The sequence below is a fragment of the Grammomys surdaster genome, unplaced genomic scaffold, assembly GCF_004785775.1.
Source record: "Grammomys surdaster isolate TR1022 unplaced genomic scaffold, NIH_TR_1.0 126278, whole genome shotgun sequence".
Lineage (NCBI taxonomy): Eukaryota > Metazoa > Chordata > Mammalia > Rodentia > Muridae > Grammomys > Grammomys surdaster.
In genome coordinates, this window is record NW_021621078.1 from 5,508,486 (window position 1) to 5,527,657 (window position 19,172).

General features: G+C 38.4%; 1 protein-coding gene and 1 pseudogene across 1 annotated transcript in view; both read right to left on the reverse strand.

Annotated features, from left to right (window-relative positions):
• Positions 1-19,172, reverse strand: part of Ssh2 (slingshot protein phosphatase 2) — a 111,183-nt gene that overhangs the window by 48,268 nt on the left and 43,743 nt on the right. Inside the window, exons 2-3 of the mRNA XM_028759181.1 lie at positions 15,140-15,243; positions 10,630-10,694 (exon numbers count right to left, since the gene is read on the reverse strand). Coding sequence (XP_028615014.1) covers positions 10,630-10,694; positions 15,140-15,243 — 169 coding nt within the window. The remainder of the gene's footprint in view (positions 1-10,629; positions 10,695-15,139; positions 15,244-19,172) is intronic.
• LOC114613798 lies at positions 17,699-18,933 on the reverse strand (annotated as a pseudogene).

Below are 19,172 nucleotides of genomic sequence, written 5' to 3' on the forward strand. Positions count from 1 at the left end.
TATTTACATTTCAGATGTGATCCCCTTCACCATTTCCCTCCCACCCGGAGCCCCCATCCCATCCCCCCTCCTCCTGTTTCTATGAGGATGTGCTCCACCCACCCACCCACTCCCACCTCCCCATCCTTGAATTCCCCTACACTGGGAATTTTTTTTCCTTTTAAACCAGTGTCTCATAGCATGTCACCAAGGCAAGAGAGTCAATAGTTAGGAGACCTAAATTCAAATTTCAACTCATATAGTAACTATAAAACCTTTGATGTAATACTAAATTAACTGGAGAGATAATAATGTTATGTTGTTTTTAAGAATCTGGGCATACAATTCAAAATTCACATAGTTGGGATTGATCATAAGATGCCTTCTCTAACTAAACAGAGAAGGGGGAGATGCCAGAAGCCAGGACCCTCGCCCATACCCTCACCCCCTACCTTTCCCCACCTGCACAATGTCCTCTGAAGCTTGGCAACTGCAAGATCCTGCTTAGCAACTGCAGATAGACTCAAAGCAGTGTACCATATCATCTTAAGAATAGCAGGGAGACCATAACTCAAGCAGTGTACCATATCTTCTGAAGAACAGCAGGTAGATCATAATTCAAGGCAGTGTACCGTATAGACCATGACATGTTTCAAGGCACAGGCCAAGAAGATTTTGTACTTTTCCACCACCTGGCCCCTCTTACCCCCTCCCCTTGTAAAACATGCTATAAAAAAGCATTTCATGTTCAAAATAAATAAATAAATAAATAAATAAATAATTAAAAAAAAAAAAGAATCTGGGCATACAAACCACACTTAAGACAGGCCCCATATCCAGCAGTAGATGACCAACACAAAATGAACTCAATGGTATTTTTTGAGATTTTTTTTGAGGGGGGGGTCTCAATTTTGCTTTGTTTTTTAACCTTACTTTTCCTTGTGTATTAAAGTTTCTGATTTTGTGTTATCACAGATTTTTGTGTGAATGTATGTGTCTGTGTTTCTTGTGTATTTTCATTGTTGTTTCTTTTTGTTTATTTTGATTTGTTTTAAAGAGAGAAAGAAAAAAAAATAAAGAAAGAAGGTGTGCATATGAGAGAGAGGAAATCATGACTATACTGTATGTAAATCAGAATATATTATATGAAAAAATTATTTTCAATGAAAAATAACAATATACAAGATAAGCACATAAGTCACTATAAATATACATTAAGTTGGTCAAACTCAAAATGCTATAGATGTGTATTTTACTGAAGCATATAGTATTCATATACTATAAAGTATATATAATGTTTTATAAAATTTATCAATATATTATATGTATATCTCTTAAATAGTCTATGCATCTATATGTATTAATCTGTCTCCACAAACTTTGGGGCAAGGTAATAATCATTCATACCAAGTCTCTGTTTCTCTTAGTAAAGATTACTTATTTCGCCAAGCTTTAGTTAGGCTCCTGTACTTTGTCTAGATCTATCTGTGTAATTTCCTGCAAAATTAAACTTTAGCAACCCCCCCCCACAAAATTTATTTATCTGGAATATACATCATCTCTACTGGATAATCTTTGAAATCTAACTGGGTTTCTCATTCTCCTCTATCTCCTAAGTGATATATGATCACCCTGGCCTATCTTCAACAAAAATCATTTAAATCATTTCAAGCCAAAACTTGGGGTTCTCTGAAATCCAAAGCCTACTGAGCCATTACAGATGCTAACCAGAGAAGGCCCTTATCTATGGGTAAGTTTTTCAACCACCTCAGGGAAGTGAGGCAGCAAATGGAAACCAAGTTTTTGAAAACTTTAGCCCATAGGAAACATTTTTCACTCAAACCACAAAGTATTTACATTGAATCCACATTGACTACAGGAAAGTATGAACTATTGAGAAGCAGGCAGAGGTTTGAGATGGGAGGTCAGTCTGAATGAAGAACCTATTGCTTGATTGGCTGAGGCAAACAGTCCAGATAAATGTATTTATAAAGAGTATATGATATAGCCTAGTGGCTTGCTTGTCTAGAATTCAGCCTAGCTTTCAATCATGACTCAATAATGGAGGAGACTCTATTAAGTTGATTTGGCACAAAAGTGTTAACAGAAGAATCTTTCCCTCTACCCTCTAACCCTTAAAATTAAATTTAGGATAGTTAAGGATTTTAAAAAATATATTTGTTTATATAAAGTATGTGTGTGTGTGTGTGTGTGTGTATCTGTAGAAATTAGAGGTCAATTCTGGGTATCTTCCTCTAGCCTAGATTATTCTTTGCTTTATTTTTTGAAACAGGATCTTTTCACTAAAGATCATTGGGTCTAGACTGGCTGACCGGCATTGGGAGCACATGCTATTATCGGGTTTTCACTACTACATAAGTGTTGAGTATCCAAACTCACAACCTCATGCTTGCATGGTGAGGGCACTACTACACAGCTCATCCACTGTTACCAGCTCCCTATTTCCTCAGCTCACAGGGTTTTGCCAATTTAGTCTGGGTCCTTTACTTATCTTTTATATTTCCTCTCAGCAGCTTTTATCATTTGGCTATGAATTTCTGCTTGCCCACGCTGAGTTTACAATTAAGCCCAATTCTATACTGAGGTCTCCCAGCTTTCTCTCAATAGTCCTGACTAAAATTTGTTTTTACCACTTTTTTTTTTAAAAAAAAGAATCTTATGAAATAATGAATGTGCCATTCTAGTGTGCATTTCTATGAGTAGAATTTACAATAACAACTGCCAACACATGTTCTATAGACTGAAGAGGGAAGATGAGGAACAGGAATGTAAGCACCAATCATACAGATAAAATCTGTACAAGCTACTATAATATGAAGCAAAATATTAGCATTATCCCAGGGAAGTTTCTAGCTCTGTGCAAATGAGTATCTGTAAGTAACAGATATTTAAATATAAAAACACATGTTTGCATATATGTAACAGTCTGATGGTTCATATATGCTTGGCCCAGGGAGTGGCACTATTAGGTGTAGCCTTGTTAGAGTAGGTGTGTCACTATGGATGTGGGCTTTAATATCCTTGTCCTAGCTGCCTTCAGAACAAGAGGTAGAACTCTTAGCTCCTCCAGCCCCATGTCTGCCTGGATGTCATGTTCCAGGCGTTAGTATTCTGTCTAAACTCCACCTCCACAGTTACCTGGCAATAGCCAGGCATGCTCCTCCCGGCAGTTACCTGACAACAGCCAGGTAGGCCTGCCCACTATAAAAGGGGCTGCCTGCCCCCTCCTCTCTCTCTTACTCCCTTACTCCCTCACCTGCAGGTCCCCTCTGCCCCTTGCCCCTCCCCCCTTCCCTTCCTCCTCTCTCCACATGGTCATGGCTGGCCACCACTTCTCTCCTCTCTCTCTCCTCTTTCTCTGCCATCTTCTCTCGCTTCTCTCCCACCCTCCACCCTGAATAAACCCCACCCTCGTGGAACTGTTTGGTCTGGCATTATCTGTCTAAGCTACTCGTGAAAAATTTAACACCAGGCCATGCTCCTGCCTTGATGATAATGGACTGAACCTCTGTACCTGTAAGCCAGCTCCAATTAAATGTCATCCTTATAAGAGTTGCTTTGGTCATGGTTTCTGTTCACAACAGTAAAACCTTAAGACAAACAGGAGTTTTTCCCTCTTACTTCTGATTTACTCATTATTATTGTGTTTGTCTGTATGTGTATACATGTATTGGTGCATGCATAGAAGTCATAGGACAATTTTGTAGAGTTTTCTCTTCTCACCTTCATGTGGGTTCCAGGGATTGAATGCAGTTTATCACGTTATCTGGCAAGAAATTTTACCTATGAAACCATTTCAGGGGCTGCTTCCTTTATTTTTTTCTAGATAGTTTTGTTAGGTACATCAGGGTCGAACTCACAGAAATCTTACCTCAGCCTGAGAGTACAGGCCTGTGTCACAATGTCAGCTTCTTCTTATATTCATTTATTTTATTTAATGTGTGTGAGTGTTTTGCTTGCATGCATTTGCATCCCATGCCCACTTGGAACCTTTGGAGGGTATCAGATCCCCTGGAACTGTAGTTTCAGATGGTTGTGAGTAGCCATGTAGGTCCTGGGAACTGAATCGGGGTTCTCTGCAAGAGCAGCCAGTGTTCTTAATGGAAGAGCACTCTCTTTAGTCCTTTAAAGGTTTGTGGGTTTTTTCTTTTCTTTTTAAGATGAGAGTCTGTCTGTGTAGTCCTGGCTGTACTGGAACTTACAATATACACTTAGGCTGGCCTCAGACTCAGAGTGAGCCACCTGCCTCTGGCTCAGCTTGTTCTTTGCTTTTTACAATTAAAGATTTCCTTTTCAGAAACTTCTTAGTTTTTTTTTTGTTTTGTTTTTTTGTTTTGTTTTGTTTTTCGAGATAGGGTTTCTCTGTGTAGTCCTGGCTGTCCTCGAACTCAGAAATCCACCTGCCTCTGCCTCCCAAGTGCTGGGATTAAAGGTGTGCGCCACCACCGCCCGGCAACTTCTTAGTTTTTAAAGGTTTTAATTCACTGTTTATTCATTCAAAGTACCTTCAGAAAACTGGACTTAAATGAAATTCAGGGCTTACCTGTTAGTGTTATAATGGCAGTGTGGTCATTGTGCCTCTAAAGGCCTGAGGTGAAAGCATGGGGCCTGAGTCTTGTTTTAGGATATTCCAATGGAAAGAGAAAGGAGGAGGATGGATGAAAGAAACCAGGCAAAGAGTGATGGCTACTGAAGCTAAGTTACACATTTACTGGGTATATTTTCTACTTTGATTGTCTGGAAAATTTTTTAGTAAGTTAAAAAAGGTCAGTGTATAAATAAAAAACAAAGCAAAATGGCTGTTGGCAACACTTATCTGAAATATCTGCTATACATATAGTGCATATACAATGACAGTACATGAGCTGAGAAAACAATGGTGAAGGGGAGACATGCTCTTTTCCTTATGAAATGTATGCTCTATTATTTCTGTCTCAAAAATCAAATAAATTAATTAAATGAAATAAAGACAGTTTCATGAAGCCCAGGCTGGCTTCTATCTTATATTCAAGGATAACCCTTCATTGGTCCTTCTGCTTCCACTTCTCAAGGGATAGGATTACAGGTGTTTACTACCATGCTTAGTTTCTGCGGTGCTGGAGCTGGAACCCAGGGCTTCAAGGATGCTGGGCAACCATTCTACCAATGAAGCGATGTACCTAGCTTTATGTCTCTGTCCTGATGTTCCTAAGAAAAGCTAGGGAAATAAAAGCAGCAAAGTGGCTACATTAAAGCTTATTTATAAGAACCAACTCAATCAGAATAAAATGCCATCTTTCTGATGCCAAATACACAGGCTGTACTTGCCACTTGATGTTCCATGAGGAAAAGTTTCAAAATCAAATTCACTTACGAGACGTGAAGAGGAACTAACATTTAAATGGATCACAGTCTAGAATTAGTCAACTGATACTGAGGAATACTAATCACACAAAGCTATGAATAGTAATGAATACACATGAGGCACATTGGGAGGGAGCTCTGGATTTCCTTACAAAACACTCAAAGCATGTGTTACATTTAAAATTACATTTCTTTACTTATTTATCTACATATTTAGTGTGTGTGAGGGGTGTAAAGAAGTCAGAGGATAATGTGCAGAAGTCTGTTCTTTCTTTCCTCCTGGGTCCTGGGAACAGACCTCAGGTTGTCAGGTTTGGTGAAAAGTACACCAAGCTGAATTATCCCACTGGACCATAAATATTATTCTAACCAGAGAATCTGGTGCAGGTAAAGTCAGATTTAAAAAAATTAATTAATTGGGTGCACATGAATGATATGTGTGTGTCATAGTGCACGTGTGGAGGTCAGAGACATGCCTGTAGGAGATGGTTCTCTCCTTTGACTATGTGGGGCCTGGGGATCAAACTCAGGTTATCAGACTTAGCAGTTGGCCTCAGACTTGCTATGTAACCTGGGAGGAGAATCACCTTGAACTTCTGATCTCCACCAGTGCAAAGATTTCAGGCAAGTGTTTATTATGCCTGGTTTATATGGTGCTGGAATTGGGACCCAGGGCATCACATATGTTAGATAAATACTCTACCAACTGAGCTATATTCCAGGCCCCAGGATTTCTTATAAACAGGATTTCAGATCTTACCACATGTTTAAACTTGAGTATGCCTTAGCAATCTTTAAACTAAATGTTCAATTTCTCAAATGTGTTAGAAACACTTTTATCAGCAAACATAAATGGCATGGAAACAACTGAATTGTGATTCTGACAAATTAAAAAAAAATCTTGATTCATTTTCCTTTAGTTTTCTGTGTGTGTAGCATATATGAGTATACTATGTTCATATGTGTGTGTGTGTACTATGTTTGTGGAGGCCAGAGGTCAACATTGGGTGTCTTCCTCAATTATTCTCTGTTCTATTTTCTGAGATAGGCTCTCTTACCAAAACTTGAGCTCAGCAATTTGGGTGGACTGGGTGGCCAACAAGCCCAGAAATCCCCTACTTTTGCTTCTCCAGTGCTTGGATTACAGATTTTTTTTTTTAATTAAGTCCTCAGGTTGCACACAATTTTCTTTAGCTTTCTATGACAGCTCATATGCTGATTAGTGGCAACTGGTTGGCTAACTCAAAGCTGATAAAAGAACAAAAAACTTCCTAAATATAATGCTTGATATATGGCCAAACTAGAGGTGGGCACCAAGACATTTTGGTAAGTGATATTCAGTGCAAACATTACCTGTGTTATTAATATTTAACATATAGTATCAAGAGCTTATCATTCAAAGAATCATTTTAAAACCTTCAGTCCAACTTCAACGCTGAACCTAAGCAGAGCAGTTCACAAATCTATCTTGCACAAGAGGTTTTGTCATCTCCATCATCTAACAGCTGAAAATAGCTTTCCTGAGCGCACACCACACCTTTGCTTTAAATTTATTTTCATCACGAGTCAGGATCATGCCTCTGCATGCGGTATTTATCCTCAGGGAAGCCACATTATAAAGATACACTGCCTAGACAAGCAGCTCACCCGGTCTCTCAGAAAGATAAGTTTCAAAAGCATGTAAGCATTAAATTCTGGCCAAAAGAGCAAAGTAAAATCAGTAGCTAAGATTAAGATAGACTTTAAATATGACATTAATAAATTAAAGAACAACGTCTTCAAGAGTCTGAGGAAGTGGCTGGATAAAAAAAATCAAGTTATGAAATAAAAAAATTGTAAATTATATTCTGTAGAATCACTGAAAACCATGACCAAGACTAAAGATATGGTTCAGTGGCAGAACACTTATCTGGCAAGCAAAACAGACCTCAGGTCTGATCCCTAGCACAGTCAATAATGCTTTACCAAATTCATGATTAATTTACTGACATGGCAAGATATCCATGATAAACAGGTTAAAAGACATTATGTGTCATACTTTTGCAAAACAACAAAACAAAGTTAAGTATGGCTATGTTAGTTCACTTAGCTGCCTACACCTGACCCCATGCAAATACAAGACAGAGTGGAAAGGTGCTCACTCAAACAGCAGGAATGGCTTTTCTCAGAGGGAAGGATATGGTTATTCTTCATTCCTTTTTGAACTGTCTGATTTGAAAAACAAACCAAACCCCACACAATGCACTTATTTTCAGAAAAAAGTAAGCTCATTTTCCTTGCTGAGAAAATTTGACATATTATAAAACTAAAATCAAAAAACTAATTTTTAAAAATTGTCCTGCCAAGTTCTTAGCTTTTGTAAAAACTTCATTGAGGCTACTGTAAATATTCTGAAACTCACTGATTTCTCATTTGATTTTTAAGTGGGTGTTTGATAATAAGGAAGAGCACTATAAAACCACTTCCTATTCAATAACTAGAAGTTTAAAGTATGGAAATAACATTTATACCTGTACTTGGAAAGTAGGACTCCTCCAGAGGAAAATATTGTTTTTTGTTTGTTTGCTGTTTTCAATGCTTAAGCAAAAAGTGGGCTTTGGTTGGGTTAAAAAGAATAAGAGAAGGAAAAAAAAAGCAAAAAAAAAAAAGCAGGATTTTTCAGTTGACTATCTAACTTTTAACCTTATGTACAAGCCCTGAGATAAGAATTTTAGCATTCCAAATAAACTCTAGACAAAAGCCTTTGCTTTGGGTCTACAAATGCCCCTTTCAGTTACAAAGTGCTAATTTGTGCAAAGTCATACAATGCCTTTACTCATTTTCTGAAAATGACTCACTCAATATTCTGAAACATAATGACTATGTAGCAATTCAAAATAACTGTAAAATGGCTTGTCATTTTAATGCAGAAGCATGAATTAATTTTTTTGAACTTATATTCTGTAAACATAACACATACTACTTACTCGCAAAACCTAAAAGTAATGCAGTTGAAGCTGCATATTTTAGTAGGAAAAGAGGCTTTAATCCTCAAATCTGCATTCCTAACTTACCCTCCAGTCTTTCAAGATTCATATGGGAAATTATTTTTATATTTAGGGGTTCAAACTAAACTCCAGAAGGTTTTCAATGAGCAAAAGATAAAACCCACGATGACACCCCTAGGTTTAGCTTTTCCCATATCATACTATGTTCAAAAGCTCTCATAGCAAATATCCAGTCTCCACAAGTGACTACTCATACTGGCTTTTGTTGTCATAAGTATACAACAGGCTTTAGTAAAATTGTATTCAAAATGTGATCAGCATCTTTTGAAAACTTGTTAAAAATGTAAATTATCTCTACTCCCAGCAACCCACAATAACCCAACTGGAGTTGATTTTGATATACCCTAAAGCCTCAGAACCACTGTTTTAGAGCAGCAAAGCTGTAAGACCCATCCTCTGTGCCCCATAGCTGGGTTCCCCCTGACCCCCATGTATCCCTGGCTGTCCTGGCTCACTCTGTAGACTAGGCTGTCTTTGAACTCGGAGATCCAACTGTCTTTGCCTCTTGAGTGCTGGGATTAAAGTGTGGATGATCACTGCCTGGCTACAGTTGACTTTTAAAAGAATTATTTGAGAAATAAGTATATTAAAAAAATGCAGATGGTCAGAAAGATGGTGGCTCAGTAGGTAAAATTGCTTGGTGTGAAAACCTGATGATCTGAGTTCAGTCCTTGGATTCCAGAGTGGAAGGAGAAAGCCAACTCCCGCCCTCCATGTGGCATGTTTGCCCTACTTACTCTCTCACATGCATTACACAAATACACATACTTGGACACATAAAATACTTTTTAAAAATGCAGACAACAGTGGGAAGATGGCACAAAAGGTAAAACCTCAGCAACATACCTTATTTCAAAAGAGAAATTAAGGTGGAGAGTAGTAGAGAAGAGACTTAACATCTTGCTTCTACATGGCACACGTGAGTGAGTGTACTTGCACACATAGAAATGCCACACATACATTTTTAAAACTTTTAAGAAAAGGTGTGCATCAATCAATCTATTAATAATGAATAAGGAAGAAAGTGATTAAAATGGAGAGTTAGTGAGGAATATGATACCCAACATTAACTTCTGGCTTCTACTTGTGTATGTGTGTGCATTCATGCACACACACACACATGCACACACACACACACACACACACACACACACACACACACACACAGAGTAGAATCAGCATTTGAGAGAAAAGTAACAAAATTTTAAGAGTTAAGCAAATGAGGAATCAGTGACTACAGAGGGCTCCGAGGCTTGATCAGCTCCCAGAGTCAACTTGACACTTTACTGCCTCACGTCTCCTCTTAGACAGATAATGTCAATATCTGCCTAGTGCACTTCCTCCTGTCTATTCTGTATTAGCTTCCAGAGAATCTTCCTTAGATACTGTAGCTGGTTCATGTTATTTCTTGGCTCAAAGACCTTGTATTTCATAATGCTTCGTGAAGAGGGAGAAGTACTGACTGCCTCTACGGTAACATAGGAGATCAGATACAAATACAAATGTGAAATAAGTCACAAAGTTTTTTTTTTTTGTTTGTTTGTTTTTTTTTCCCTCTTCCTGAGACAGGTTATCCTGAAACTTACTATGTGGACCATGCTGGCTTTGAACGCACACAAATATACCTGCCTCTGCTTCCCAAGTGCTGGGAATAAAGGTGTACAGCCACCATATTTGGTCCTCATTTCACACTTCTTCAGGTGTCTATTTAATCCTGGGAAAGTAGTCAGGAAATGAGGAAAAGGGCAAAGACAGCCTAAGGTAGCTTGTCTAACATCACATGATTAGCAAGAACTGGAGCCCAAGTCTCCTGACTCTGAGGTCAGCAATAGTTGCTGCTAATTTCATTCATATCTTGTCCCTTCCTATGTGCTTTTGATTGAGCTATGTTCTTAGAATGAATTCGTCTGTTTTAAGATCTGCTCAAGTTCCACTGTCTAATACAAAAGCTTCCCCAACTAAGATAAATTTCCATTTTTTTCTCCTTTTTCTGAACTTCAGCTGTGTTATGGAGAATAACTTACAAACCAGCAATCAACAACAAACTTGAGCCAGAGTATTTTATTCCACTTTATAGTATGTTTTACAGTAATTAAATTCGCAGCTGGACTGTGGGGATAGGACATTCTTTATTCTATTCCACCTAGGTCCAAGCATTATGTTTGAACAAAAAGTAACTTTAACATTAGCTATTTTAGGCAGCCTTTTGAGGAAGAAAATTATGATGTCATTAACTTACCAGCCTTATGTTGTCTTCTGGGCGGAGTAATATGAACATTGCTTGAAGATGCTGTTGGAGATCGCCTGGTGAAATTTAAAAGGCAAAGGATGACTATTCTCTGTTCAAAACAATCAATAGAAAAGATTACTTCTACCTTAGTAACTTGTAAAGTTATGACTTACTGAAAGACTTAAATTTTTATTTTTACATTTTAATATTTTAGTATGTGTGAGTGCTCATGCTCATGTATCATGATGATACTTTCTGAGGAAGTCAGAAGGCAACTTGTGGAAACTGACTTTCTCTTTCCACTATGTGTATGCTAGGAATTGAACTTGGGTTGTCATACTTGCAGCAAGCACCTTTAATCCATGGAATTACGGCATACATTTTTGTTGTTATTTAGAACTGGGTTTTACTATGAATCCCTGGCTGATCTGAAATTTTGTATGAAGATGAAGATGGTTTTCAATGAACAGAGATCCGCCTTCCTCTGCCTCTGGAGTGCTGGGATTAAGGGGGTGAGCCACCACGCCCAGCTCTATTTCACATTTTTATCATGTGCATATCATGTTCAATGAGGGCAGAAGAAGGTGCTGCAGTTGGTTGTGAGCCAACTGATTTAGGTGCTGATAACAAACTTGGGTCCTCTATAAAAGAGAGTGTGCTTTTAACAGCTGAGCCATTTTCCCAGGCCCATGAGTCTTTTCATTAGACACAAAAGTCAGATAAAATTATTGGTTAAATTTTAAACTTTATTTATTTATAATGTTTTGTTGTGTTTATTTTATTTATTTATTTGTTTATTTATTTATTATGTCTATGGGAATTCTATCTCCTTGTATACCTGCATGCCAGAAGAGGCATCAGATCACATTATAGATGGTTGTGAGCTACTATATGGTTGCTGAAAACTGAACTCAGGACCTTTGGAAGAGCAGCCAGTGCCCTTAACCACTAAGCCATATCTTCAGTCCGGTTTGATTTTTTTAAATAGTAAGAAATTAGTAGGCTGCCTTTTTATAATATTTATTTGCAGTTTACAGTATGTTAAGATTTGTATCTGTTATACCAGGTAGTGGTGGCTAACGCCTTTAATCCCAGCACTAGGGATGCAAAGGCAGGTGCATCTGTCAGAGAAAACCCTGTCTTGAAAAACTAAAAAAAAAAAAAAAAAAAAAAAAGTATCTATCTTAGAAAAGGTGTATTTGAGAATTCTGAGAATAATCTATGCTTTATACAATGGTAGAAGTAGATAAGGGATCTGTTGGTGAGTGTGTTGGTGAGTATGTTGGTGAGTATGTTGGTGAGTATGTTGGTGAGTATGTTGGTGAGTATGTTGGTAGAAACCCATTAAGGTAGCAAAACAAGTGTTTTAAAAATTACCCCTAAGTTTTGAATGATATATATATAATTCCTATTCCTGTAATAAGATAATTCTGATAATTAAGGGATTAGATTCCCTTTATTTTCAATAGCTAAAATGGTTAGTGGGTGATATTACAATGAGAGTATCTATTAAGTAGAACATACTGGAAATAGTTATTGTCCTGAACAAACTAGGCGTTTTAACATGGCCAATTATTATTTGAAACCTCACTTATTCTTATGTATTTTATAACACTAAATTGAAAATTCTTTGAGTTAAGATTTAAAATACTAAGGATGATGCCAAGCCTGGTAGTACATGTCTAACTAATCCCAGCACTCAGGAGGCTGAGGCAAGTGGATCTCTATGAATTCAAGGCTAGCCTCGTTTACTTAGTGAGCTCCATGCCAGCCAGGGCTACACAGGTCTCAAACAGCAGCAGCAGCAGCAGCACCACCACCACCACCAAAACTAAACCCAAAACCAAAAGAGTCTAAATACTTATGTGTGTGTGTGTATGTGTGTGTAGTGGAAATTCACTATGTTATAAGATTGTGGGGGGAAGTTTGAACACAGATACCTTTTATTAGTATGGGTGAGTATGATTCTCCCAGAAGACATGAGTTATTAGGTGACAGTCACCAGTACTAGGTATGGGATCCCTCTCTAACAGTCAAGGAGTCTCCACAGGCACCCCAAACAACACAACAATAATAACAATAGCTGTTGTTATTACTCTTAGTTGCCTACCAGAACTTATGGTACAGCCTTACTGCTGAAGACATAATATACTTTGGCTGTAGGACATAGAGAAATCAAACTGGAATTGACCTGAAAGTTCCTTTCTATTGACTAAATCTTTTTGTTGTTATTGTTTTTTCGAGACAGGATTTCTCTGTGTATCTCTGGGTGTCCTGGAACTCACTCTGTAGACCAGGCTGGCCTCGAACTCAGAAATCCGCCTGCCTCTGCCTCCCAAATGCTGGGATTAAAGACGTGTGCCACCACCACCCGGCCACAAATTTTCTTATTCCTCCTACTCAGTTCTAGGAAATCCAAGGATTTGGCTAACAGAGAAAGATAATAAGCTGTCACAAATGATGATCTAAGAACCCAAGGATTTATTTCTGCTCACCTAGGGTACTTCTAAAAGAGCTTTAAGATGTCTGACACAGCCACATAATCATGGATGCCAGTGTAACTTGTTTTCTTTCACACTAGCCTTGAAGCCTGCATATACTTCCTCTATGTTCACCTAATAGCTTTTAAATATGATATTAGCCTTGCAAGAAGTAGTGAACTAGGAAGAAAAAAATGCAAGTAGGTGTGTTTAAAGGTTAAGTCTGGAAATCTTTCCTCATTTTTTTCAAAGAACATTTTTTTCCTTCCCTCTCTGTTTCACTGCTTGCTTCTAATTCCAAAATTACAGAATCCTTTAACGTTCAATATTAAATACAAGATCCATTCTATAACGTTTTAAACCCAGAGACACAATCTGAAGCCAGCTTAAGTTCTAGGAAGCCTTGTCTCAAAGAAACAAAGAAATAAACAGGTATACTCCCCACACCCCAGAAAATCTACAACAAAAATCCCTCAAGTTTATATCACGTATGGTGTCTCATACCTGAAATCTAAATGCACAGGAAGCTAAGGCAGGACGGTCCCTCCTTCACTTTATACTCTGTACATATTTCACTACTAGTAGTAGCTAAACAATAAATTAAGTTTGATTAAAGAATTTTCATCATTTTCTTTTTAAAGATATAGATTGTCATTTACTAATAATATTTTTAAATTGTCAAACAGTATTTGGATATTTTAAATGATCAGATTAAAAACTCTATCCAGATTAAGAAAGCACACATAGAAATTCACCAGACATTGTAAGCTTTTGATACATTCTATCCAGCCACTATGCTGTGCTTAGCCAAGGCACTTTATATCAAGGTTTGGCTTTTATAAACTTCATTTCTACACATTTTGCCTCAACTGTCTAGTCTGGATCACAAATCTATTCCATGCAGCCTGCGTTAAACCTGCTTTTTCTTTTTACGTAAGTGAACAGTAATATCAAGTAGAAATAGTTGAGTGTACAACTCCTGCCCCTTCTGTCTGGCCCCCTCCCCCAAGTCAACCAAGGCCAGGCAGAAGCCTTAAAAAGTAACTAACCCCATTTACTATTACATGCCATGGGGCAATTTACCCAAAATTAGTCAGGTGAGTTGGATTTAAAATAATGGTTTGTCTTACTTTTACTCTCCACACCCAATAGAAAGAAAAGCTTAGGTTAGCTTATTTCCTTTGAGTATTCACATTTGTTTTGGCAAAACACTCACCCCATCTCTAATGGAGGACACTGAGGAAGAAGCACTGAGAAAGTATACTCAAGCTAATTTTCAAAAGTTTTCCCACCCTTACTTAAAAAGAAAAATGCCATTGACAGAGAGTATTGGTAGGAACTTATTAACATGGCCTAGGAAGCTAGTTATAATAGTGAACATTTATAATGAGATGAAAACCCAAACAAGAAGTAGCACAGCCTCTAAAGTAGATGAGATTATTTTGATTATAGCTAAACTCAACTACTGACTCAATAAGATGCAACATTTCTAGCTTTCACTTCTGGTGTGTATGCTCAAGTTTCCTTCCTTGTAATTTCTTCCATTCCCAGAGGTCACAAATCACCAAAGTTAAGGCAAAAGGTTTGTATAGTTATCTTTAATTGTCAACGTGACACAGCCTAGAATCACCTGGGAAAAGACAGTTAATGAGGGTCTGTCTACATGGGATGGTTGACTGGCATGTCTCTAGGAGACTGCCATAATTAAGTTAATTGATAGGGTAAGACTCAGTTACTTTGGGTGGTACCATTCCCTAGGCAGGATGGGTCCTAAGCTGAGTTAGTTAGAATAGAGATATTGGGCTAAGCACAAGCAAGCAAGCAAGAAAGTGAGCATGTATGTATTCATTTTTCTCTGCTCTTGGCTATGAATGTGATGTGACTACCGTTTGAAATTCCTGCCTTGACTTCCTTGCAATAATGGACTGTAATCTGGAATTATGAGCTAAGGCAAATTCTTTCTCCCACAAATTGCTTTCTGTCTAAATATCTTATCCTAGCAACAAAAAGGAAACTAGAACATATATGTGCAGTTTTACCTGCATGCTTGTTGCGTCTGTGGCTGATTCTTGGTGTAGACGAGCCATTCCCTCGTGGTAGAAATAGGGCAGCACCTTTGACAGTTAAGAAGCTCTCACTGATGCTGTGAGGAAAAAGTTAAGAGAAACATTATTTAAGGGAAGAAAATAGGATGAAGGACTCAATTTAAGATTTCTCTCTCTTCCCTATGTAAAGTTCCAACTTCATAGGGTGAAGCATGCTTTTAATTCTAGCACTGGAAGGCAGAGGCAGGCATCTGATCTTGATGAGCTCAAGGCCACCCTGGGCTATAAAGCAAGTTCCATGACAATCAGGACCACACTGTGAGACTGTCTCAAAAAGAAACAAAATGACAGGGAAATTAAAACAAACAAAAATAAAAAAATTAATTCTAGTTGCTCACATATAGTCCTGCCTATTCTAAATAATTTTTCTAAAATAAAACTTAAGGTATTGTACTTAAATTACATGGCAGCAATTAAGAACAACTTTAAATAAATAAAAGGGAAAAGACTTGAACTAGATCGTGAGGGTATTTGCTATGGGAACAAACCTACATTTACTCTTCTATAAAATGAGGATGCTCTGAGAATCACTGAACACACCACAGAAGTAAGTCCTTAATAATTAGTTATTATTAGTGAGTATAAGTGACAGTGTTTCAATAGTGTCCTGATAAGATGTAAAATGTTCCCTATTTTCTTTTTCAAAATTAAATTTTATTTTTAATTTTTGTGGTGTTAGGTCCTTGGATCAAACATGGTGTTAGGTCCTCACATATACTTGGTGCTTACTTTAGCACTGAGCCATGCTTACTGCCCATAAATGCTTCTATATTTATTTATAAAAAAATCCAGAGTTTGAAAGAAAACACTTATTTTTAAAACACACACGCACGCACTCATGCACGCACACCCCTCATTCTCAAGTGTGAGATCAAGGCTTTATTTTGATTAAACAGAACAGTGGTTACTAAAACCTGCAAAGAATAATGTGTGGGGGGTGGTTGATGGGTACAAGTGTCTACTTGGATAGGACAAATAACTTCTAATGTTTTACAGCATAATAGGATAACTATGACTGATTACAACTGTATATACTTCAAATTAGCTATTAGACTTTTAAGGTTCCTAACATGAGGAAATGATAAATAAATGTCTGAGGTGATTGAATGACAGTTATCCAGATCATCCTTAAACACTGCATATGGGGGCGGGTGCACGTGGAGTGGAGAGATGGCTTATCATTGCTGAAGAGCACTTGTTGCTCTTACAGAGGACTCACGCTCAATTTCCAGTGCCAGCTACAGGGGATTCAACAAACATTTACACGGTATACACACAAGTATATAGGCAAAACAGTCATACACATAAAGTAAAAATAAATAAATCTACAGAAGTAAAAATTTATATAAAGGCATAAAAATACTACATTTTATTTCACAAATATGCACAGCTGCTGTTTGTAAATTAGAAATAAAAAACTAAAATTGCACTCTCAGTAAGTTGCACTCCACACAGACTAAAGAGGACTAGCACAGAGGCAGTGTGCTGTACTTCCTGGAGTATATCTCCTGTGTTAACCTCATTCATGTGGGAGGCTAACCACATAGGTAGAGAACTATTGCTTAGAACAGAAGATACTTAAAACTATAATGACAAGTGGCTATCCCTCTTCTAAACTCTTAAGCTCATCCTCACAACTGATCCATAGATTCAACTACATAGTTGTCTGGGACAAATGCTGAACAGTCATGTCAGCCTTGGTGTCTTTTTACCTCCCCACAATATGTCTCTGATCCATCTGCAAACACCGTGGGCTGTACTCTCAAACCTACCTTGAATCTGCCCTCTTACCGCCATCATTATGACTGGTCTATAGTTGCCATTTTCTTCTTCTTTTTTTTTGGGGGGGGGGAGTGGAGGTGGAGGGCGGAGACAGGGTCTCTCTGTGTATTCTTGGCTGTCCTAGAACTCACTCTGTAGACCAATCAGGCCTTGAACTCAGAGATCTGCCTACCTCTGTCTCCCAAGTGCTAGGATTAAAGGAATGCACCACCACTGCCCGACATTTCCTTCTTACATTATTTTTGCTTTGATATTTAAAAAGCAATTTTATTGGGAAATTAACCTTTGCTGATTTAACTGGGTCTTAGCTACCTGCCTAGTTTTCTGAGTTAGGATCTCATGTAGTCATGCTGGTCTTGAACTGTCTGAATGGATTCTCTTGTCTCCACTTCCCAAGTATTGGGATCAAGGTGTGAGCCACATATCCAGTCAATAGTTCTTTTAAGAGTAAAAGACAGTGTTGCATTGAACTACAGTTACTTTCCAACCATTTTTCTAGCATTACTATACTGACTTGCACACACAGTCAGAAGCTATATGGTAAATTTTTTTTGTTAGAAATTAAAGAGGTTTTGGTTTGTTTCTTTTTTTTTAATAAGAAAATCAATAGCTTTATTTTTCATTAAAATACACAATTAAAAGATTAGTCTGAGAAGAGGTTTTGTGTTGGAAACTAGAATGGAATATATGTAAAATCTAAAAAGAGCAGAATGGAAGCCCAGCTGCCTAGGGCCTGCCCAGCAGAGGGGAGGCCAGGTCTTTGATGGTTTTGGAGTTCAGCTCAGGGATCGTGCTGATCTTCAGGAGCCTGCTGCTGGCATACTTGTTCTTGACGGCGATCAACTTGGTGAGATTGTCATTGACTTTTACAACGTTCTTGGCCATGTGCTGCATGACTTCCAGTACCTCACTCTCCACGTAGCCTGTGTAATACTGCTGCTTTAAATTCCACTTTCCTTGGCCCGGCACCTTCTGAGACAGGCAGGAAGCGGTGGCTGCAACCTGAGAAGGATGGTAGTGCACCATGTCATAGTCGAAGAGTGTCAGCTCCATCAGGTACTTGGCTAATGTGTGTTGTTCAACATCCACCTCCCCAGCTTTTGAGGCTCACCTTAAGAAGTGAAGTGGCAAAGGCCGGCCCAACTCAAATTTCAGCTCCTTCAAAACCAGAGTCTCCATTTCTGATTTGGGAACTGGTGTAAGCATTGTCTGTGATATAAACAAAGTCTTCAATATTTGGAGAAAACATCTCCTCATATTTGGAAGCCAAGAGCAGAGCTGTGATTCCAACCAGCTGTAGCTTCTTCCGGCAGACTGGCTGAGCCTGTAGGAACCGGTCCATTATGGCAATGCACATGTACAGAGTTTCCTGCAGAAGTCTAAACTTGGAATGAACTTGGACAAGCCAGTCCACCAGAATGGCACGCATACGTCCATTTATATCTCTTCCTTCTAAGAAGTGTGGATTGATGGACTGCAAAGCCTCAAGCTGCCTGAGATACTGATAGATGTCCTTCACGTAGTCACTGCAGAGCTGAGGGCTCTCCCCCCCTCATTATCTATGTCCTCAATCTTGCAGAGCAAAGCATCAGAGAAAGCTTGGCAGAGGCTCTCTTCTTTCATGGAGACATCCTCGGGGGCAGGAGGAGGATCCTTTGGAGCCAGTGTCTCCATCTGCACTGGTTTCACAGAAGCTGTAGGTTTCGGCTGCTTGTTGACATTTGTTGCTTTGGTGGGATGAACTAATACTTTGGTGTTCTGAGATTTCTTAGTCACTTGAGCGGTTCTGGTTCTAACTTTATTTCCAATTTCTTCTAAAACTGCCTGCTGGATAGTGACATGGCTCTTCGCTTTAGGATTAACTCCTGTGTCAATATTCTTCAAATCACTGGACACCACTGGGCGTCGGAGCAGCGCCATGAGGGCCGCACTAGCAAGTGCGGACAAGGTACAGCTACTCGGGTCTACGACACCGTTGGGAGTCTGAAAATCTTGCCGCTCCTTGGTTTGTTTCTAAAGTAGAATATCACATCGCTCAGGATGGCTTCACTCACCTATGTAGTTTATAATGACTGTTCTTTTCTTCCTCCTGCCTCTACCTCTTCTGTGTTGGTATTATAGACATGTGCTAATACATCTTAGTGTTTATTCTGTAATAAAACCTTTTTAATAAAAGTTGTCAAAC